The sequence below is a fragment of the Rhododendron vialii genome, chromosome 5a, assembly GCF_030253575.1.
Source record: "Rhododendron vialii isolate Sample 1 chromosome 5a, ASM3025357v1".
NCBI classification, from domain to species: Eukaryota; Viridiplantae; Streptophyta; class Magnoliopsida; order Ericales; family Ericaceae; genus Rhododendron; species Rhododendron vialii.
Genome location: NC_080561.1, coordinates 32,380,721 through 32,404,694, shown reverse-complemented (window position 1 = coordinate 32,404,694; position 23,974 = coordinate 32,380,721). Strand labels below are relative to the sequence as shown.

The 23,974-nt window shown below is 40.4% G+C and overlaps 1 protein-coding gene across 1 annotated transcript; it reads left to right on the top strand.

Annotated features, from left to right (window-relative positions):
• Positions 1-14,690: 14,690 nt before the first annotated feature.
• LOC131327207 (putative metallophosphoesterase At3g03305) lies at positions 14,691-21,615 on the top strand. The gene is made up of 4 exons (XM_058360253.1): positions 14,691-15,048; positions 17,632-17,873; positions 18,735-20,315; positions 20,866-21,615. The coding sequence occupies exons 1-4, from the start codon at positions 14,766-14,768 to the stop codon at positions 20,980-20,982; spliced, it is 2,223 nt and encodes a 740-aa protein (XP_058216236.1). The 5' UTR covers positions 14,691-14,765; the 3' UTR covers positions 20,983-21,615.
• Positions 21,616-23,974: the final 2,359 nt, after the last annotated feature.

Below are 23,974 nucleotides of genomic sequence, written 5' to 3'. Positions count from 1 at the left end.
CCGGTAGGGCCAAAACTCCTACCGGTAGGACTTGGGTTTTCAGTGCATGATTTTCAGATTTCACTAGAACAATTCCAACAACAAAACCAATGATCTAGGGTGCGATCCAAACACCAAATCAACACATAAACATATAATAGATGAGAGAAATCCCTACCTCGAAGTCGAAGAACGAAATCCAAGCCCAACCAAGCAAGCCCTAGCTCCGAAAACTTTGAATCATCCGAGTACTCCTCTCCGAGCTCAAACCCACGAAATACGAGCTCAAGATCGCGCGTGGAAGGTGGAATGAAGGTTAATTTTCATGGGTCTCAAGTTTATAGGCTTGATTTCGAGAGAGAGAGAGAGAGAGAGAGAGAGAGAGAGAGAGAGAGAGAGAGAGAGAGAGTGAGAGAGATAGAGACAGTCGGGCGGGAGGGAGAGAAGACCGAGAGAAAGAGAGAGACGTGAGTGGGAGAATGATTCTCTACCACTCACTCTCACCTATTTATACCACCACACACATCAATTACAATTTCACCCCAAACTTCCAAATTCTATCACATTCAACCCAAATCACATATTCAAATCACACTTTCTCTTTACCTCAATATTCTAATTTTATTCTAACATTAAAATTATTGAAATTAAACACGGGTCTCTACAGACCGTCATTGGACTTGATAGGACCGGCTGTCGTGGATGCGGACGGAGAGATCAATGAGCTGAGTGATCAAATCGTTGAAAAATTTGACAGGATGGGACGATCATCAGTATAAATGATCAAGCCGTTGAACATTGGACAGGACCGACTGTCGTTGATTTGAGATGGGCGGATCAGTGTGCAGAATGATCGAGCCGTTGAGTTTTGGACAGGACCGGTTGTCGTTGATTTGAGACGGGCAGATCAGTGTGCAGAATGATCGAGCCGTTGTGAAATGGACAGGACCGGCTGTCGTTGATTTGAACTAGGCAGATCAGTGTGCAGAATGATCATGCCGTTGAGAAATGGACAGGACCGGCTGTCGTTGATTCGAAAAGGGCAGATCACCATACAAAATGATCGAGCCATTGAATTGAATTGAATTCTGATTCCCCAAAATGCATTCTAAGTGCCAACAGAGCAGGACAGCGAGGTTGTGCGCTTGATGGTTACCATGGCAAATGAGACAAGGAAAGTGGCGTGTGTCATTCCCCCATTCTTGCACTAACCCACAGAAGCGATTCCGTCATAGAATTTTCCTGCTTTAAACATTTGATATACAATATGCAAAGATGCATACTAAGAAAATGCACAAATTGAAAATGTAGATGCAAGCTAAGGGCGGCTCCTACGAGGATAACGATGCCTAAGGACTACCACTGAGCCCAACTACTTTACTGCCTTTTGCCCTGGAGATGCGCACCAAGATAGAGAGACATCGAGCGGGCTGGCGTGCCCCAGTTGACGGAATTGGGCTTGCGTGCCCTTTCTTCGATGCTTGGGCAGATGTGCCCCAGAGATGCTTTGCTTGGCATTGGGCTGACGCGCCCTTGCTGCTTCAAGAGATTCCGCTGCTTGTGGGTTACAGATACTAGGGTAGCAATGTAAAAATTGCATTTTCCAGTTTATCGATATGTAAACCATCTGCTAATATCTAATTTGCATTGACAAGTGAACTGAGTCGATACACAGAGACACATGTATGTACAGACTCTCCTAGGTCGAACGAAAAGGGAGAAAGAGCCCCAGGATACGATGTGGATCCTTAGACAAATGGAAGATAATGAAATTTTGGGCATTAACGTGCCAAAACTCACAATATCCCTTTAGACAGGTGAAACTGACACTTGCAAAAGACGCAAAAAGGCACAAAGACCTGTACAAACAAAATCGAGAAAAGCATCTCGAAACGACAGTTGATTGAAAAGCTGGAAAAATGTCGCAAAAACGGACATAAGACGCAGATAATGACTCGTATAGGCCCAGACTGAAACCGACACCCCCGTGCAGTCATATTAAGTCCATATGACTTGCATGGTATGACAAGACTTGGCAAAAGCCCCTGGAATGACATTCGAGGGTAGTAGCTAACTGCTACTGTCTGTTGCAAGAAGCGTGCGCAGGTTTGAGACCAACGCGCATCACTTCGAACAAACGCGTTGTGGTTGCTTATACCAGACTTCGCTGAACTTAGAATAAATTGTGAGCCGGTTAAGGCCACTAGCATTTCGTTCTGTTTTTGATGCTTCAAATATTTTAAGACTTATGCTCAGCCTGTAAATTGAAGAAGCAGTTTGTAATAAAATTGAAAGACAAAGGTTTTCCCCCTTCTGATTCCTCCAATGCAGCTTGATCTGATCTTCGATCATCTTCGACCTTTGATGTGTACCAAAATGTCAACCATGGATCCAATTGATAGAATGTGACCGAGTCTCAAAGAGAGACTGCCTACGTATCCCAAGCCGGGGAATCAGGTCAAAACGTAGTTCAGGCCAAGGTTCACTCGAGTATTTTACCGTACCTTTTACGCTCTAACTTTTGCCTAGAACCGCCCATTCGGGTTTTCGGTCTAGCGAGCTTTCAAATGTTGCCTTTACTTTTGCCTAGACCTCCTTCATAGGTTCTTGGTCTAGCAGGCTGCTCTAACTTTTGCTTGGAACTGCCCACCCTTGGGGTTTTCAGCCCAACGAGCTTCTCTCAGGGAAAAGACTTTTGAATTGATCCATGTTGACCAAGGTATTTCAAATTGATTGCCATCGAGGTCATCGAGATCGATGATCTCTGGCCACAGCCTCAGATAAAACGGCTTTGATAGCGCAGAGTCCAGTGTGCTTCGGTTGACATGTCTCGTTCCTGTCCAATTTTGAACTTGCTAACTTGTACTTGGTGGAACGTTGTTCCTACAAACTTGAACATGTATGAGGCGCTGGACCTTTTGAGCTTCTGCTTTTTGGCTTGGCATCCGGTAGCAACAAGATTTGATGTTCCTTTATCTCAGGGTCTACGTTAGGCATGTCATTTGAGAGACCATGTCAAAATATCGATGCTTGTTTGACCGGGCGCAATGCTCCTTTGGGGACAGTGTTGAACTAGTTTGAACCATTTGGAGGTCTACTTCATCTTTCAAGTTTATTTGAAAACTATTATTTCAATTTATAGGCTGAGCATGCCTTTCGTCTTCCCTTTCGGCGAGGGAACACATTTCCTTGGGAATGATCCCATCGAAATCTATCCCTTCGTCGTCTGGGTCGACACAGTTTATTCACAAGCCAACAAAGTACTTAGAAACAAGATAATGTACATCATAAAGAAAGCCCCTCGGGGTTGCCAAGCACAGCAAAAGACTCGAATAGACGCTACGACATTGAGGGCCAAGAGGCACAACCTCCGACTCAGAGCTAGATTCAGACAACTTGACAGATACTGTGTCAGACTCAGACAAAAGCCAATGCAAACTAGACGCGGTTTGAAAATGCAATATTTAAAAAAAGCTACCCATAGCTTCCACAAAAAGAGGTAGGATCCAGCGGGTATCAGGCCCAAGCAACAGCACTTCTGCCTCCTCAGCTTCTTCGACCAAACCTACTCGGTGCTCCCATGAACAATGGACCTCAGCCCGTTAGTCTGCTCCTTTGTAAGTTCCTCATTACTGTCAATCCAGGTGTCGGCAGTGAAAACCTCAATTGCCCAACCTACAGCCATGATGTTAATCTTCGGTTCGAACGGGATGGATACGATTGGTTTGGGTTGGCTCTCTGGGACGATATAGTGGCTAGGGTTGAATATGGTGGAGTTCGGGTTGATTTGAGTGGAGGTGATAGATATTTGACCAACCAGAGGGTCAGAGTTGTGTTGAGGCAAGGAGTTGGAAATGACGTTGGGCTTTGGTGGAACTTGAACCGTGCCATTGTTAATGAGATCTTGAATCTCATGTCGAAGACGATAGCATGCGTCAGTGGGATGGCCAGGCATTTGGTGGAAGGCACAGAAATGGTTTGCATTGCAGTTGGCTGGTAAGACTTTGGGTGGGGAAGTCGGGGTCAAAGGCTTGAGATGCCCGGATTGGAAAAGCTTCTCCATTACTGTAGATAGAGGTGCCTCGAAGACAGAGAAACTCCGGGGTTGGGTTCGGGCTCGGAAGCTTTGAGCGTTTTGAACCTGATTGGTATCGGCTGTTGATGGTGGTGGGATTGTGATGATACCACAATCAACGAGATCTTGAACGGCATGTCGAAGCCGGAAGCAAGCACTGGTAGGATGGCCAGGCATCTGATGGTAGGCACAATAGAGGTTATACTTGAAGTTGGGTGATAGATTTTTGGGTAGAGGAGTTGGATTGAGGGGCTTGATGGAACCAGCATCGAGGAGCTTCTCATAAATTGAGGCCAAAGGTGTAGAGAAGCGTGAGAAAGTCCTTGGTGGGTTTCGGCGAGTGAACTGAGAATCCAAAGCGGAACCCTTGTTTGCTTCGCAGTTGCAACATATTGCCTCATCAATAGGATGCATTCTTTTGCCTTCGGGGCTGAATTCATCACTAAGTATGTCCTCCCCTTTGGCAATGGCTTCGACAAAGGAATCAACATCCTCCTTCGAGTGAGTCCTGGCCTCATGAAACTCAGCCAGGTCTTTGAACATATCTCCTGAGCACAGCTTGATTCCAACCGTCGGAGGGTGGTAGGCTTGAGAAGGTTCTTTGACTAGCCCCATATCTGGCTGCGGGGCTGTGGAGGTAATGAGGCCAACGAGTCCCTGGACCATAATCATCTGTTTGTCCATCTTGTGACCCAATTCTTCTACAGTCTTCTTGAGCTCAGCCAGCTCCATTTGTAGTGCCATTCTGAATTGATGGACAAGGCAGGTGATATGACCTTGGAAGCAAAGGTGCAACAGCTCCGGTAGATGTTCCCAAGCAGGTTTGGCTCTTCTTTTTGGTACTCTTCGACGATGCAATGGCCCGAAGCTTTGGACAGCAAAGTAAGACAAAAGCTCAGTGGTGTTCCTACAGCAAAATGCAATGTACACGTCGTTGTCGGTGTCAACCCTAGACTCTAGAACTAGAGACAAGTCTGTCTCATGATGTTCGGAGGCTGCTAGAATCCTCAGAATTCTTTTTGAGGGTGTATCCTTTGAATAGATCAAACCGATCCTAAGAGATGTCAAAACAGACTAAGTCTTTGACTAGTCCCATTTAAAGATTCGACTTTGAATTAGAAACAACTCGGTATTGACGGCGTGACACCTTAACCGAGGTGGCGTGAGCAACGCTGTGCTTTAGCCGGGGTGGTTGTAAGTGACAAGGCACTTGTAACCTGAATGATATCAATGTCACGACATCAATACTTTGTGGTTCCTTATTGTCGGTCGAATCCTTAATCGGGCATGAGCCAAGGACTTAATAAGGTTTGATTTCTCAAAGTCTCGCTGATCTAAGGACTTTGAAAAAATTAACAACGTGCACCATCGAGATGCACGACTCTTCATCGGGTCTAGCAGCGTCCTAATAAGCATAAGACAGACTCGAAAGAGAGAGACAACCTAGAAGCCGCCCTAATCATGCTCCTACGCAAAACAGAATGTATGTATGTACAGTTCCAGAGACGAGTTTGCCTCACGAGTTTCAGACGTTGCCGGAATCCTCAGAATTCTTTTCGGCGATGTGTCCTTGAGTAGATCGACAGATCCTAAAAGAAGTCAAAATAGACTAAATCTTCGACTAGTCCTATTTAAAGGTTCAACTTGTAATTTGGAACAACTCGGTAGTGATGACATGGCACCTTAACCTTGAACACGGCGGTGTATAGTGACTTCGCACTTCAACCTGGGTGGCACCAGTGACACGACATCCATACTTTGTGGTTCCTTATTGTTGGTTGAATCCTTAATCGGGCATGAGCCAAGGATGTAGCAAATTTTGATTTCCCAAAGTCTCATTGAACTAAGGACTTTGCGATTGATAACGAACATTCGACAGAATGAACGACTCCTCATCGGGTCCAACAACGTCTTAGACAGCGTAAGACAAACTCGAAAGAAAGAACCACCTTAAGCGTGCTCCTATGCAAAACAGTGCATGTACAGTGCATGCGATAGGGAAAGCAGTAACACATAGACAGTATATGGGGTTAGATGCAAGTAATCTTACCCTGTAGGTACCTGTCCTAGTTTAGAGAATTCTAATGCTTTGTATATGCAAAGGCTAGTTTTGGCTTGTAACGGGTTCCTCGGACTAGAGCCAAGATATACCTCCCGCTGCCCGCGTAATCGCAGAGCAACAGTCAAACGGTAGAATGACTCATCATCGTCGAAGGTTGTTGGTCATTCGGGGTCCCCGAGCTCCGGTAAACCGTGCCGGATTGCCAAAACGATCCAACGAGGCTTTATCCCACATTGATGCATATGAAAAATGCTAAAGAATTTGATTAATCGAACAGAATCGCAAATTCGCAAATGCCTTTTTCAAATTTGGCTCTCTTTATTGATCAATACTTAGGAGAAACTGCACAAAAGAGCAATCGGAAAAGCCTCAGATTGGATGGCCGGACACGAGGTCCTGTTAAATCACCAATCCTTTCTTTAGTAGCGCGAAACTCATTATTTTGACAGACTTTTGTGGGATTGTTCTCGAGCGTATTAAAATCTAAGTATAGACCAATATTGATTCGATCCCCAGCAGAGTCGCCACTGTGGGCAGCGTGCCCTTCGGAATTTCCGGATTCCGAGACGTAAGGGGCCCGGTTCGAGGGAGCACGAGCGGGGAAGCAAGCGCTCGCAAAATACAGAGTCGCCACTCGGGTTTGAAGGTCCGACACCCAAGGAACCGTATTTCGAAGCACTTGCCGCGCTGTTTGATTTGAAAAAGTTAAGGAACCAGTCCGTCATAACCATATCTGGGTTCGGGAGCCAGGTTACGAGAGGGGAAGGGTTTTATGGCACCCCTCTCGCCCAATCCGGAGATCGGTCTCTACTTAGGCATTTGCAAAAAATGTTTGTTTGCGATTCTGTTTCATTAATCAATTTTTAGCCAATTAGGGCGGGGGAACAGTTGATCGGGGATTAAAACTGTAACAGTTTGCAGGATGTGAAAAGATAGCACGGATGAGTAATTAGTATATGATGAGAACAGACTGCTGTGGGAGTTTAGACAAACTGGGAGGCCCCTGTTTTGGAGTGACGTGCGTAGGAAGAAACCAGTATGCACTGGACAAGTCACTGCATGCTGTTTATTCCTACGCGCACAACTCCAAGACACGCGCGCGCCGGTGAGCTCAAACCCACAGCTCTTATTCTCAAACCATCTGGGCTCTAGAAGGACCAGTGCACACCCAGGACAAACCACGCAGTTCATATAGCAGCATAATATACAGTTTAAAGGCTGTAAAGCCCTACAAATTAATAAAACATCCCATAAACAGTGTGGGGACAAAATAATGACCTAAAACTAAGCTACTCGTGCAAGGCCACTCACTGGTCAGAGACATATTATCGCGCGACGGAGCCAGTCTGGCGCGCGAGGATGCGCCCTGGCGCTCTGTCGCGCGACTGAGTGAGTCTGGCGCGCGATGGTGCGCCTTGGCGCACTGTCGCGCGATGGAGCCAGTCTGGCGCGCGATGGTGCGCCCTGGCGCGGACCAGTATTTGGTTTACATATTTCTGGGTTCTGGGACAGGTTCAGAATGATCCCAGGGATACTCCAAAACAGAAGACATGCAAATTGAACTACGGCTAGCAATTTCTAACAAAGGAAAGCAGTAAACTGGTTATTAACATGCTCAACAGAGTGATCTATACACAAAATAAAGCACAAAACAGTAGGACACCAATCCCCACGCGGTCCATCTCATGCAGCACCGGAGTGTCTCGCGAGAGAGTGGGACCATCGCGCGCTAGTTCCTACCATGACGGTTTTTGAAACCTTGCCAGCTTTTGGACCAGAACTGGTATTGATTACCAGCCTTAGCCCTGCCAGCCCCCCTCAGGGATCAGAACAGAAAACAGAACAAAGGTAAGCTATACCTTCAGTTTTGAGTTTGAAAGGTGTTTGAACTTTGATGTTTGAAGGCTTGATTGAGGAGTTTGAGTGGTAGAAGCAAAAAACAAGTTTTGTTCTTGGAAGGTTGAGGTGTGAAAATGGAGGATGGTGACCCAAAGTTTACTCTTTTGAAATTCTTGAACCCTGTGAAAGAGAAACAAAGGGGGATATATATAGAGAAGGATGGAGGTGAATCTGGTTGGTGCAATGAGAGGAGCTCAGCCAGTTCACGAGGCTGGCTGAGGTTTGCTTGGTGGCTAAGCATCCCAGCTGATAAAGGTGATGGGGACAGCTTTGACCATCGCGCGACATAGTGAGTCTGTCGCGCGATGGTGCGCCCTGGCGCACAATCGCGCGATGGAGTGAGTCTGGCGCGCGATGGTGCGCCCCGGCGCAGGATGGTTACGCCCTGGCGCGCATCAGTAGGGTTTTTGGTGTTTTTTGAAGTGGCTTAGGCTAGGTTAGGTTCAAGGGTTTTGCAAACACTCAAAACTCAAACACGCTATCATTCCCAGGGTGTTCTTGATCCATTTCATCATCGGGGAATCAAAAACCGTAAGTAAACTAATCTGGAAGCCCAGATTGGGGTGTCTACAGTGCAGAGCTGTTCTTCATAAAATTATTTAAGGTACCTAGAAAACTTTTTAATTTATGGTATTTTTACTAAAGGTTCATTAGTGTGTCTATTATATCATGTTAAATTTTCAAAATTTTCTGAGAAGTGTAGAAAAAGATAAAAATCATAAACCTAACTGTGGTCAGGATCCTATTTTTTAGCAGACAACTTACAGAGCTGCGCCTTTTTTTAATTTTTTTTTATAGTTAAGAGATCCTTCTGATTATGGGTCCTTATGAGTCTTAAATATTGATGAGTTGGTGATATTTTGATGTTGGAATTACTAAAAAATATTAAGTATTCAATTTTTAATGAATTTTCGAACACAGACTATTTTGCTGAAAATTGTGATTCGTTGCATAGAATTTCTGAGTTTGGGGGTAATTTTGATAAGGTTCCTTTATTGTGAAAAATCTGGAAAAAATCAGGAATGAACTTTGATGAGTGATAATGATGTGTACCAAATTTGGGGTTTATTAGATACATATTATAAGTTTGGCGGATTTTACAAGTTGGTGTGTCCCTGCTGAGTTTTGTATTTGCTGCACTGACACATTTTGGAAAAATGGTTATATCTTTTAGCTCAGGTATCGGGTTAGCGCACGAGTTGTTGATTCTGAAACTAGACTTATACGTCTTTCGGAATATGTGAAGGTTGTGGCTTGGTTTGTACCAAGTTAAATCAGTTTTTAATTTGAAATTGATAGACGTGCAGAATCTGTGATTTTAGACAGATTTTTGTGTGATTTTGGACGAGTATAACTTTATCTTCCGGACTCCGTTTTTAACAAATTTTATATCAAAATTCATGTACCAGAGGTGTACTTTCTAATGGTGATGGTTTTATGATCTGGTTTTAATCCTATAAGAAGTTATAGACAGAATACGATAGGCTAGTTGTAGATTTCAAACCAAATGTAGGGGTTATGTAGTGTTTGATTGTTACATTTGTTTAGGGACACTTCTAAACCTTTGAGATGGACATGCTAGTATGCGTTAAGCATCTTTAATCTATTGTTGGTGTTATAGATTATTGTTAGGAGTTAGTTGTGTCGTTTAAGCATTCAATAAACTAATATGGTTAACTTGTGGTTAAGTGTAAAGCCAGTCAATTGGAAGGGGCCAAAATCGTAAGTTTGGTGTACCTCGGTCGATACAAAGGTGAGTGTTTGATATGGTTCTCCTCAATATAATGTTATTGTGGTGGTGAGTATATATCTTGCTAATCATAGTTAGCTTTTGATATGGTTATCTTTTATGGAATGTTGCTATAGTGGTGAGTGTATATCATGCTAATAGATGATTTAGCTGTTGATATACATGCATGATAATATGTATGCTTGGAGGTTGTATATCATGCTAACCAATGTTTAGTTATTGATATGTATGTTGTGTGTTGATTGTACCCGCTTAAGGATTGTGGAGTAAGTCACACCATGTCGTGGGCCGTGCCATCTAATTAACAGTGAATGAGAATATGGTGTGCGGGACATAATACCTTGGGTACATGGGATGTGGCAGACGTGTCACTGCATGTGATGTGATTACATTCATACTGTTGTGCATTATTATTATTGCTCAGTTGGGTGGATATGTTGGTTATAATTGTTGTATACATTCAAGTATTTCAGTTATGTTGGTGATGTGCATTCTGGTTGATATTCCTTCGGGTATTGTGGTATTATGTTGAGCATTTTTATATCTTACACACTTTGACTTTCCTTTTTGATCTGTCAGGTAGCAGGTTGCTTAGAGTGGGTCCACTACCGGTCATTGTGTTGAGGCATTTTGCTAGCGTTAGGTGGGGTTTTGGTTACGTTGTTGTGGAGTGCCTTAGCTGGTGCAGAACTTAATTTGTATGGAGTTGTAGCTATGGATAGTTAAAGATTTTAAATTGTATAGGTTGTAATTAACTTTGGTCGATGGCTGGTGTTCTATTTGAGGTTAGTCTTGGAGTTATGGATAGTCGAGTTTGTTGTAGGTTGTTGATGAAGAAGTTGGTTTATTCAAGTTGTAAGTAAGTCATCGGTGAATATGTTGAAATATGGAATTTTTAAAATATTATAATGCAGATATTGTTTCTTGGTTGTGCGATGTCATGGTTGATTGGTCAATACGTTGATTCATTTTATGTTAAGGTGTTAAGTCTTCCGCTGGGTGTTTATTTCTGACAGGTTGTGAGGTGTGGTTTGATCTTCTGCGTGGAATGCCATGTGGTCGCACTAACTCGGGCCCACTTTGGGTGCCATTTGCGGGGCGGGGTGTGACAGATTGTGTAAGGGTATCAGACACAATTTTATTACATGTCCAGAGAAGGAAAACATTATCACTGGTTCACAAAAGAAGAAGAAAGCCACTTCGAGCGACATAGGATTGAATCCTATATTTTGTGTGAAGTATTAGAAATTGGAGTTTTGGTCAATTTTTATTTTTGATATCTCGCCTGAGTTTTGTACGATTGTTATACAACTGTAATTTTTTTCCTTTCTTTTAGACGTTAAAAATTGGAACTCCTGAATTTTTATTTAATTGTTTGTGATAGTATTATCCAATTATTAATTTCCCATATTATAAAGATATTCTAATGTTAGATTTTATTTTTTCCGATTATTGTTTTGATGTGGTTGACCCAACTGAGCTTCTTCGCCTACCTAATTTTTAAATGGAAATGAGGGTAGTATTGTCATTAAAAAATAGTATTACAAACATTTATGGGTCGTTTAAAAAAGGCTGCTTTGGTGCATAAATACACTTACAGGAGAGTGGCATTAACAAAAAAGGGAGTGACAAAATCATTTTCCTTAAAAAATAGTGGTGAAAATTAATGTTTTGTGAGTACCCATAAACACAACTCATGGATTAACTATATTTATTGCACCTAAAACATTTAAAAACACTGTAAACTAGTGCCCCAAACTCATGCCCTAGAGGCACCTATTAGCGGGACCGTATATTTCAATGTTCGTTTTATTTTGTTGTGTCCGAGTTTTATATTATAATTTTTGCATGTTTCAACTGTTAATTTTCTATGTCCAAATGTTTATTGTCTATATTATTGACAATAATATAGAAAAATTTAGGACCATGATTTAGTTGATTCATTAAATAATTTTTGCAAATGATTTAGTCGTTATAGAAAATATTCTATGTCCAACTGTTTATTGTCATAAAATTACCACCTACTTATGTCATGTATATATATGGAAATATAACATTTTAGGACCATGAGTCGTTATAGAAAATTTTCTATGTCCAACTATTTATTGTCCCGAAATTATCACCTACTTATGTCATGTATGGATATGGAAACATAAGTAGGTGGTAATTTTAGGACCATGATTTAGTTGATTCATTAAGGAAGTACAGGTGATGAGAAAATCAACTTTTTCATAACTTTTGTAGTGTTCAATTGGCAGGAAAGTAGTGAGAAACATGTTTTTAAGTTTTCCTGCAAGATTTACTTTCTTGCAAAAGTGATCCGGCCAAAAGAATAGGATTTTGTGTCATGGGAAAAGTTTTCTCCATTGTGGGGCTAAAATAATTGGCGGGTAAGAAAAAAAGTGAATGACGCCAAAACCAAAAAACATACGAATTAGGTTCTTAGAAAGGCACTTTGAAATTTACGTGAGCAACAACAATTTCGGCTACTATGGTGTTTTCTGAGATAATTGTTGTGGAAAAAGATTGGTAATTTATTTTTTTTGGAAATATTTATTTATCTTGTCATTAGTGTTCAATTTTGTTTTGTACTAACTATTATCAGTGAGTTTTTTGTATCGGCAATTAACCAAGCACGGTTGTTTAATATTTGTTTATTTAGTTATCATCTACTTATTTTTTAAACTTCATTTGTACGGTTAATTATTAGAGGATGTCAATTTAAATGAGGGATTTGCATGACCATTTAGAAAATAGGAAATTGAATAAGGAATTGCAAGTCGATTTTTTCATTTTATATTAAGGTTTTGCATTAGATAAAATATATTTTCCGTATGTGTTCATTTTTGAAATATGATAGTCTATTATTTAGCTCTCAAAGTTACTTTTATTCAAAAATAGCCATGGGAATAAAAATAAAGAAGTTTCTCATAAGTGTCTTTTCCCGACAAATGAACCTCTAAACTTCAGTTTTTCTGCAAAAAAATTTGTCAAATGAACACTCACAGGAAAATAGATTTCTTTTTCCTTTACTTCACTCTACTTAACTTTTCCTGAGAATAACTTAATTGGGTGAACCCACGTTTCCCCCCCCCCCCCCCCCCCCCCCCCAATGAATGCGGCATTCTCTCTCTCCCCTTTTTAATTTAAATTTTAAATTAACAGTGTTTAGAATAAATAATAAACATTTGGACATAGAAAATTAACAGTTGAAACATGCAAAAATCATAGTAATGTAAAACTCAAACACAACAAAATAAAATGAACATTGAAATATAAATTATATAGTTTTATATTCAATATTGATCTCATTACGTAGATCTTTATGAGTAGATTTCAAATATATAAATTTTATAAAAAATAGATATGCACAATAAAAATTATAAACATTCCAACATTTTAACTTTAAAATAGAGAGAGAGAGAGAGAGAGAGAGAGAGAGATTAAATGCGCACATAGTAGAGTTAGGGAGAGATGTGATAAAAGTTACTCCATTTAAGAAGGATCTAATGAGACATGAAATTATTGTAGGAGAATCCTCCCAGCCATGATCTTAAAAAAATACGACCGGCTCGGAATTATACCTTAATTTTATTTTGCAATATTAGGTCAACATTTAAGCCCTACAACATCCTAGCAACACTATGGAAAAAAAAAGAAAATGCATAGATTTGGATATAAGTGTGTTCGAAATTGTCCGATACATATCGATCTCACTCGATAAATGCATAATCTCCACACATCACATCAAACGATTCCAAACACATCAATATTCAAATCTATACACTTTTTGTGTCCGTAGCATTTTTTGACTAATTTTGATTAACGTAGTCGGGCTTGGTGTAGCCGTGTGGGTAAAAATCCGAGAAGGAAATGTTCAGAACCAAATTGCTCAGCGTGAGGCTGAGGCAGTTTCACTAGTAAAAGTGAAACGGAAATTCTAGGACCACACCCACTTGCACACCCATATACACACCCACAGACACAAGTGTGTGGGCCCTGGGGCCCACACACTTGTGTCTGTGGGTGTGTATATGGGTGTGCAAGTGGATGTGGAGGTAGCACAACTCGTGTCGGACCATTAAAAAATTAATGTATTGTGAATTCTCTGGTCCGATGTCAAGGGTTGCAAACCAACCGAATTGCTCGCGAGTAGCTCGTGACTCTGCTCATTAAGGCTTGAATTGACTAGTTTAGTAAACGTAATAAGCTCAAACTCGAGTTTTAGGCTCGAGCCATACTTGACACTCAAAAACTCGACTCAACTCACAAAAGCTCTGCTCGTTTGTGTAGGTTCGGCTCAAAGTAGCTCATTAAGTAAATTAGTAAGGCTCGACTTATTTTGAGCTCGAGTTTTAGGTCTATTTAGTAAACGAGTCAAGTCCGAACACGATGAAGCTTGAGTGGGCTTGTTTGCACCGTAGGTGTGATGATCTCCTTTTGACCTGACCGACTACTGAAGAGTAGATTAATCGGGATGCGCGTGTAAACCGCTGCGATACTCACTGAAAAGAAAAACAAAGAAGTACTAAAATTGAAGAGAGATGCTACATACACTACATAGTTACACTACACGTTACACTACATTTTACGTGGAGCTCATTTTAGATTTCAAAAAAATCCAGAAAAATATTCATAAAGTCTAAAATATTATTTTATAAGGCTCTGTAAAAAATTAGCTTCAACGTATATTGGTAAGTATTATTTCTAGATTCGTAGTGCCGAAACTGCGCAATTAAGCAATTTCACCCTTATGAATCCAAAAGTAGTACTTACCGACATTCATTGGAGCTAATTTTTTATAAGATCTCATAAAACAATATTTTAAAATTTATCGGTATTTTTTTAGATTTTTTTGGAACTCAAAATAGGTTTCACATAAGATGTAGTGTAACTATGTAGTGTAAAAAGATAGCAGTGTTCCTGTCTTTAGTGAAAATTGAAACCATTCTGCCTTCTCCAGAACGGACAAGCAGAGAAGAATTCAGCGGAAAAAGAAAATGGGTATTCTCCAAGTGATGATACTCTTCTCATTGTGCTGCTGCTGCTTCTTCTTCACCCCATCCTCAACCGCTGCCTCAATTGAAGAAGAGGACCATCAAAATGGTAGACAGGTCATAGATGTGAAGGGTGGACCGGAGGACGTGGTGTGGGTGGTTCAGCTGTCTGATCTCCATTTCAGCGTCCATAATCCCGAAAGAGCTCGTGATTTCAAGGATCTTGTGGGTCCTTCTCTTTCATTCATCAATCCTTCCCTCGTTCTCATCACCGGTGATCTCACAGGTCTTTTTTCACTTCACTTCTCTCTCTCTCTCTGGTTGAGTACCAAAATGCTTGGCTCTTTGGCTAGAATTTTTTGGTTTTTTGGCCCAGTCTCTTTTTGTTGTTTTTTCTTGGTTTTTACTAGATTCGGGTAAAAGTTATTGGATTAATCATTTTGACGAGTGGAATCGGGAAAATATAAAAAGGCCCCTTTAGGGATGGAGGTGTTCATGGAAAAGAAAGGAAAGAGTTATGGTTTCTTGTGAAATCAGTCATTTGGATTGAGCATTTTGGGAAGGAATGGAGAGAAAAGCACAAATTTTTTTTTTGATTGCCCATTTACTTTCCTCACCCAATCTCACCAAAAACGGTAAGATTTGGTGAGAAAGAGCTCGGGCCCTTTCTTATCTCATCCTTTCTCACCATCCAAATAAGTAAACGTTGAAAAAAGTTTCTATAAAGTCGGAAAAAGTTCGAAAGAGAGGGAGAAAGACAATCTTCTAGTGTCTTTTGCGTCGTCTCATATGAACTTTTGTTGGAATTTGGTTTATATTTTTATACCTTTGTCCTCTTCGAGACCAATGATGTGATGTAAAAATTATGACAAACGGTAATTAAAAGTTAATAATACGGGTTGTCTTCAATAAAAATGTAATCTAGTCCAAATGATACCTTAGTGATTATATTGTTGTTGGCTGCATAAAAGGATGTTAACGCAGAATCTCCGATTTCGTCGGTAATTTTATGAAGCAACAACTTTTTTTTTTTTTTTTTGAGTAACTGCTAGCAAGTTGTTGCTAGCAGTTACTCAAAAGAAGCAACAACTTCTTGCAGTTACTCAAAAGAAGCAACAACTTGCTAGCAACTACTCAAACCAAAATACCATACTGTTCTTGAAAATGTTCTTACGAGTATGTCAAAACATGGAATGTGTTATGAATTTTCTAGGACCGCTTTTAGTGCCGTTGATAGTGATCACCTTGTTCACGTTGAGAGTTAAGCTATTGATACAGTCATTCTCGGCACTAAAAGCGATCACCTTGTTCACGTTGAGTGTAGCTATTGATACAGTCATACTCCTGTTATCTGATTTTGAAACTCAAGAACAAGTTGAACAACTTTCTAAATGAAAAACTAACAATGACTTTGTTTTTATTTTTTAATTGTCACATGGAAGTTTGATAACTGTTTTTTCAAATGGCATCTCCGCTTCATAAGGTTCTTTTTGCGGCTCAACTTACAACTTGCCTAACCCCTTCGGGTTCTTTGATGCTATTTTTCCCACTCTGCATGCTTTTGGAGTGTGTCAACGAATTTGGGTTTTGAAACCACATGGCCCATGTATGGCAACTTCACATAGTAATTTTCATCAACCCAACATTCTTGCTATTGGTATTGTATGTAAAAGCAAGACTGGAAATCCATTAGTCATTTCCTTCTTCCTTGTCACATTATGAAGAGCCACCACTGCATTTCTGGGTAAACGAGGGAAAAGGAGAACAGAAAAAGGAGAAAGCTTGGATTTGGCTTCCTATTACATGATGTCAAATATTTAGGGGTGCTAAACATTGGAGATTTTTTTGAAATTGTGGAGGTTTCAGTTAGGTAATGGGATAAGGACTTTTTGGCTAGTTGGTGCAGTTGGATGTGGGGGTAGGGCGTCCCTTGATAGAGCAATTTCTTCATTTTGTAGCATCTTTGAAGCTGAATTTATCATGTTTTTTTGTTGGCTTTATTGCTTGAACACTGGTGGCATCTTCCTTGATGCACACCTTGTATACAACATTTTCCTTTTCAGAAGGAAAAACAGAATATGAGAAAGTTGTTCCTAACAAAGTAGGCTTGCAAAGGCAGTTTTACCCGCTTCCTTATGTCATGTCACCAAAAAACCGCTTCCTCAAGTTACAGCTAAATGAGATTCTTGTCCAATTCTCTTTTGCAACAAGAAGCCTGAAGTGACAATGAGGATGAGTATGAAAAAGCTCTCCAGCATGTTGACGAAAACTTCAAGGTCCATAGGATGATTCATGTTTTTTTGGTGTAGGAGTTATTGGTAAACAGAAGTGTGTCGTAGATTCGTTAGTTCTTCACTATTGTCAATAAATATTCTTTCCCTGCTTAAGCTGTTCCCAAAATGATGGCCCATTCTTTCAACCGCTGCTGGGTAGCTGATTCTTCACTAAACCTTTCAGTATTTTCACACATCTCAATTGTATGTTTGCCTCATGTGAATCTGAATCCATTACTTTTATTTGCATGGTGCCAACATTTGGGCTTATGTGGGATCCATGACTAGTATTTTAGATTACAGATGCTGATGTTTTAAAGGTTCACCTGTTATATGACCAAGGAGACAAATCCAAATGTTTACAAATGCTGGCATTTCTTTAACTTATACAGACATCTTGGTTGAGAAAATGATTTGTAGGGGCAATTAGAGTTCTCTTTACAAATACTGCCTAATCGCCCCTTTCTCCTTACAAAATAATCTGAATCCCCTTGGAGTTGTAATAGACAAACATGTATGATTTTCGGGACAGATTTCAACATTGGCTCAGTGTCCAAACCTCTTTTTTTAACCTCTATGCAATTGGAATCTTGCAGATGGTAAAAGCAAGGATTTGTTGACAATGAAGCAAGACGAAGCAGAGTGGGTGGAGTATGGGAAAGTAATGCAAGATGTTTTTGAAAAAAGTGGACTTAACAAGGATATCTTTTATGATGTAAGAGGAAATCATGATGCTTTTGGTGTACCTACCATTGGCGGCTTATTTGATTTCTTTTCCAAGCACAGCATCAATGCGCAGTTGGGAAGAAGTGGGCAAGTCAACAGTGTCACGGTCCAAGTCAGTTGTTCTCTTGAGCACTTTATTATTATATTTTTGGCATATGTGTTGTCTTGGTTATTATTTCAAAATATAGAATCCGACTGCACTTATAATTTCTGAATGTATCCACATGGATGGCTTTGGAAAATCTGTACTTTACTTTTGCTCTTACCTTCCATTCTGCCTCCATAGAATAAAGTAAACTGCCAGATAATTAGTAGACACTACAGAAACCAACGTTATTAACTTTTCAATTTCTCACTTTTATTTCAATTTTGATGTTATGGTAATCTTCTGATCTGTATTTGTAGTTTTTTGAATGCCAAAGCATTGGCCTATGAAATAGTGAAGTCTTAAGGAGCTGAGGTTTTTGAGCAAGCTTTTTGCACAGGACTTGTATTTGCATTTGTTTCTTAGTAGCTTGCTAAATGATATGACAAATGATGCTCCATTTGGTTGCAAATCGTGCATGAAATCCAAAAATCAAATCGGGGTCCAAAATTATTTGAGAACAACAATGCAGAAAACACACAACTTGCGTTTCAACCTAAAAATAGAATCTGCTCTTGCAACATAAGTCCTAGTGCATTCTGCCGAAATGATCCGCATTAGAACCAAAGAAATAGGAGCTGGACCTTCTTCCTCCTACTCTCCCTCGGTCATGAATGAATTAGATCTTTCACCCCAGGGGAAAACTACACAGTACTGAACATGCACAAATTTGAGGATTATAACTCCTTGACACCTCACAATTGAAAAGAAGGTGACTGATGCTATTAGATTATTTGATACTAGGGCTGATACATTATTCTGAAAATGTTACATGTAAAATCCTTTCCATTGTTTCTCATCTTTATATGCACGTGCTCAACTGTCCAGACTGCTATAAGGAAACTTCTCTTTGTTGGGTTCGACAGTACAATGTCTGTGGGCTTGCGAGGGCCAACTAATCTCTTCGGGCATCCAACTGACAAACTGTTAGCTAAAATTGATTCTGAGCTATCACAATGGAATTCTGAGCCCACAAAACCAGTAACCAAGATATCATTTGGGCATTTCCCACTTTCATTTTCAGCAGCCTCGGATTCTGGGAAGACCCTCAGAGATATTTTCCTCAAGCATTCCTTATCAGCTTATCTATGCGGGCATCTCCATACAACTTTTGGTAAGAATTTGAAACGGCACCATTACTCGAGTGATAATCTCTTGACCTCCTCAAAGTTTTTCCAGTTGAACGCACATAAAAAATTGTCAGAAAGTAGTGGAAATTGTTCAAATGGAGCCTCAGCAATCAAAGAATTCTGGGAATGGGAAATGGGTGACTGGAGGAAGAGCAGAGCCATGCGCATTTTGTCGATTGATAGAGGTTTTTTGTCATTTGTTGATATTGATTTCAAGTTGGGAGATAAAAAAACAATCATATTACCCACATTTCCTATAGACTCGCGCTATATGGTGAAAATGTCATCAGCTGGCCAGTATAGATGCAAGTCCATTGACCGTTCAGCTTATTCAACTATCAGAACTCTAGTTTTTTCTTCTTCCCCTATTGTGTTGGTTGTGGTTCGGATCTATGACTCAAGACCTGGAAATCTCAATGTGGTTCTAGAGTCATCCATGAACAAGCACGACGGTGGTACCCTCTCCAGAGGAGATCTTTATGTGGCCCCGTGGAATTTTGAAGCTTTTGAGGATCCATCCCCAGATAGATACTGGCTGCAAGTAGAGGCTACTGACATCGCGGGCAGGTCTACTTTGACTGAACTGAGGCCATTTTCAGTAAACGGTCTCACCGCTAAGTTGTCATGGACATGGAAAGAGTTTGTGGTCATGGGTTGTCAATGGGATGCTTTGTATTACCCGATTCTCTGGTCTTTTTATTTTTGTACTTTCTCCATTCTCATTATTCCAAAACTCATGCTTGCTTTTTCAAAGAAACATCATGGTTATAGGAACTTCATTGCCAAAAAAAGCCTCATAAATGGTATAGCATGGGTTTTCAAAGAGTTTTATGCAGTTCCTCTTTTATGGTTCGGTATTGTGGTCTACTTGTTCTACCTTCTGTTATGTCCTTGGCTTCTTGGGGAAGTCTTCACTGACGGTGGAGAAATGGCATTCATGACCTTTAAAGGCTGGGTGGTGAAATTCAACAAGGTAGGAAAACTGGATTTTATTGGGGTTCCCGATATAATGGTGGTGGTACTTCCACATCTTTTCTTTGTGGTACTACCCACTATACTTGTGACTGGGGCATTGGCTGTTGAAAGAGGGATGTATCGAGAGCATTTTCTTTCCCTTTCAGGCAAGAAAGAAGATGATCATATAGAGGAAAATAATGGATCTCGAAGCAGAATCAGTGACTCCTGCTGGAATGGAAAATCAAGTACCTGCATTGACAAGCGATGGAATAGGAATATTGTCCTGGTGGCTTCTTTAGCAATTTTTTGGAAGCATTTTAAGGTACTGCTTTAACTACCGGTTACTTTGCTTTAAAGAATAAGAGGCAATGCTTAAGTGTATATAGCTAGTAGGGGACTCATGCTGTGAGGGTGAACTGCTATCTTTTCATCTCACTTTTCTGCTGAATTGCTCAGTAGTCAATTGTGCCTTTCTATAGTAATGTTCTATTTTGTTTCACCTTTGAAAGTGAATGCTCATGCATGTACAACAAAGGGGTTTTCACAATTTTCTTTTCCACATGATTTTTTAAATTTTCACTGTATTGTTCTTTTTTTTTTTTTTTGAAGAGATTTTGCTGTATGATTATCAGATATATGTATATTCTCACATGTAGAGGTCTATGTAGTTACTTTTAATTTCTTTCTTACCCTATTTGGGTACTAGGTTTAGAGATCATCAGATGTGTCTTGTTCCAGCACTATGATTTGTGCATGTACAGCGATTACAACTGTACAGCGATTAGAACATATAGTTGATTCTGTACGTTGATTCCTTATTCCAGTTTCTATTTTGCCTTCGCTGATTCTTCCGTTATATTTTCTAAATGCAGAGCTGCAGACTGCTTGTGAAAGCTTATGACATGAATCCATTTCTTCATTTCCCAGTATATAGCCTGACAATGCCCATCTTGTTGACTTATGCAATCTACAAAACAAGGAGGGTGTGAGGAGCATTGCTGAAAGCAAGCCTTCACTCATCTCAATTTAGATAATGTGTACTACTTTGGGATTCCTGAAAGATTTGTAAGAAAAAACAAAGCCAATTTCCTTCTTGTTAAATGGTTGGTACAAAATCTAGTCTTTTGCTTCAGCCAAGGCCACGATATATTGAACCTTCATGTACTTGTCTCTGTTGTCTATGGTTGTCCACTGTACAATTGACAACTAGAGAGTAGAGATGGGACTGCATTTATAATACGAGATAAGACCCAAATCAGAGACTGATAATGTAGAGAGCCGAAACCTATTTACATATAGCATTGATGGGGTTCTTGTTCTACTACGACTTCAATGGAGGGGTCCTAACTCTATGGGCATCTGTTTGTTTGGCTGGACACGAGCATCAGATTAGGTTGCGATGGATATCATTTATTTGCAGTTGAAGGTCTTTCATGTCCATGGGATAGAAGTTAGAAATATGTAAATTGTAGTTGCCATACCCCACGTATGAGTGTTCTGATTTCATTGTTTGAGTAGGTAGTTTATTGAAAAATATTTCTTGTTGCTTCTGGTATATGCATAAAGAAATGACAAAATGTATGGCTAACAAGGTTGTGATCATCTAGATGTGATTTTCACCAGGTTCATCTGTCTTTTCACGCTTTGGCACTCGTTTTTTTTCTTCTCCTCTTTCCCTCTATATATTTTTGTATCACACACACACACACACACACACACACACAGAGAGAGAGAGAGAGAGAGAGAGAGTCCATATTTTCCGATGATAGTGAAATAGTGTATTTTCTCTCCGTGGCGCGGGTATTGCGGCAAAAATACGTATATCTCTGTGTTGTGTATGTATGTGAGTGATTTTACGATTCTCAACAATGGGCATCCGTGCTCAGGTTTGAGTTAGTGAACCAAAAACACCAGGTTTACTTCTCTGTTCGTCATGGAAGGAATACAAAGGTGGTCGAAAAGTCAATTTGATCGCAGATACGGATCCCATGGACAAGATGAAGAAAATCCCACAGTCCGATCTCAGGAAGGCGCCGTCAAAGTCCTCATACGCAGGTAGAAGATGGCCTACGAGTGCACTTAGATCAGATGCACTGGCACGAGCCGCACACATCGACTTAGATTGACAACGAGTAAGCTTTCTCGCTTGTGGACAGCACATGTGCACAATCAGTGCTGAGTCAGCTCCCACATGACAGACACGTCAGCTAGAAAGGTCCCACAATGCCATGTCAAGAGCCGCATACAGCCAAGTCAATGTCCACGCCAAGCCATATTGGCAGAAGCACTAACATGTCCGATCTGTTTTGGTACAATGAGGAGGACTCTTACTTACATCATACTTTACCAATAATTTACGCAGAGCCTAATAGGCTAGACTATACAGACAAACCATACTATCACTTGCTTTATATCACACCTATTAACAGTACAAACCAATAATACTATTTTCAACAGTACAAACCAATAATTTCACCACCTCTCGGAAATGAAAGGAGCAAAACAAAGTAGCAAGAATCTTGCAGCCTTATTTTACTTATTCATACACCATGTAAAAAAGACAGCTAGCCTAAGCACATGGTTGCTACTCTGAATCATCTGAACCACTCCTTCCAGAATAGTCTTTAGATATCGACTGGTGTGGACAATATTTCAGCCAGTTCAAACCCTTTCAGGGAGTCTTATGGCCGGTTTAGAACACTTTTGGATGGTTTAGGCCTTGCTAACATCGGTTCTGGATGTGTCCCAACATTCTGGATCCAACCTTGTGTTCCATTTTCCGAGATTCGACACCGACGGTGCTAGTTTGCTTTATTTAAAATTGCGGGAGTGTACATTCGTAGGTTCTGAGTCAATCAGGAATCTCGAGGGCCCTTGGTTCTGGTATATCTTGCTTCGATTGAGGCAAGCTCCATGATCATTTTAACGGCCCTCCAATTCTGCGATTTGGAAGCTGAGGATGGAGTATATGCTGTACTACAAGGATTTATACGAAAGACTAAGGATGGAGGTCGAGACTGGCAAAGAAGACGGGCATATCAACAGGGCGTGCAACTTGCGAGCACTCTGGTTCAGAGAGAGTGGTATTCGGGTTAGGGGGTGCAAAGAAGCTTTACATAGAACAGAACAAGAAGCATGTAGTCGGCATAAGCGCTTACCGAGAACGACCCTGGCCTTGAGTAGTATGTGCTGGAAACTTTGCTTGACAGTCTGCCATTCAAGTGTTCTAAGTTGTCTTGAGTAATAATATTCGATGGACATCTTCTACCTTCTTGTCTTTCATCTTCAAATCCTTTGTCCCCAAGCAAAGAAAACTAATTTGGATTGCATTTTCTCTGTCATCCAACAGAGTGAAAGACATTCAGTTGCAAAATGCATGAAGCGGGGGCGGAGGCATTAAGGGACAAGTGGGGTCACTAGACCCCACTCACTTTGATTTTTCACAAGAATATTTGATAGTTTGCAACCAAAATATGCTATTTTGATCCCATAAAAATATCTAAATTGTCCCAACTTGTTTTAAATGCATAGAAATTTCAAGCATTCGCTTCTTTTTGAGAGTTGATAGTGCTAGAAATGAGACTATTATGCATTATTTTTCAAATATAACAAGTCTTTTGGGGCCAATTATGAGGCAAAAATGAATTATTAGTGCGTATCGATCTTATAATTAACCTCTTAATTTAGTTATTTTTGGACTTGTGCGTAGAAAAATTACATTGCATATGAATCTAATTTTTGACCCCACTAACTAAAATTCCTGGCTCCGTCCCTTTAGCGGGATGAAGGTAATGGGATGCAAAGGGAGTGGCCATTTTCTCAGTTAACTTTCGAATGATCAATTTTCTACCCGTTGTAAAAGATGAAGTTTTTACAATACATAGAACATAGAGCTTATTCAGTGCCCCTGGGGCACCACGAATAGACACTTTTGCAGTAAACACTGTGGTGGGTTCCATTAGTCCATATGCTTTGTCTTGA

Bases quoted from the DNA above. Each gene is read 5' to 3' on its own strand.
- LOC131327207 (XM_058360253.1), top strand. From the start codon at position 14,766: ATGGGTATTCTCCAAGTGATGATACTCTTCTCATTGTGCTGCTGCTGC. The intron at 15,049-17,631 runs GTCTTTTTTCAC...GGAATCTTGCAG, and splicing joins CATCACCGGTGATCTCACAG to ATGGTAAAAGCAAGGATTTG. The intron at 20,316-20,865 runs GTACTGCTTTAA...TTCTAAATGCAG, and splicing joins TTTTTTGGAAGCATTTTAAG to AGCTGCAGACTGCTTGTGAA.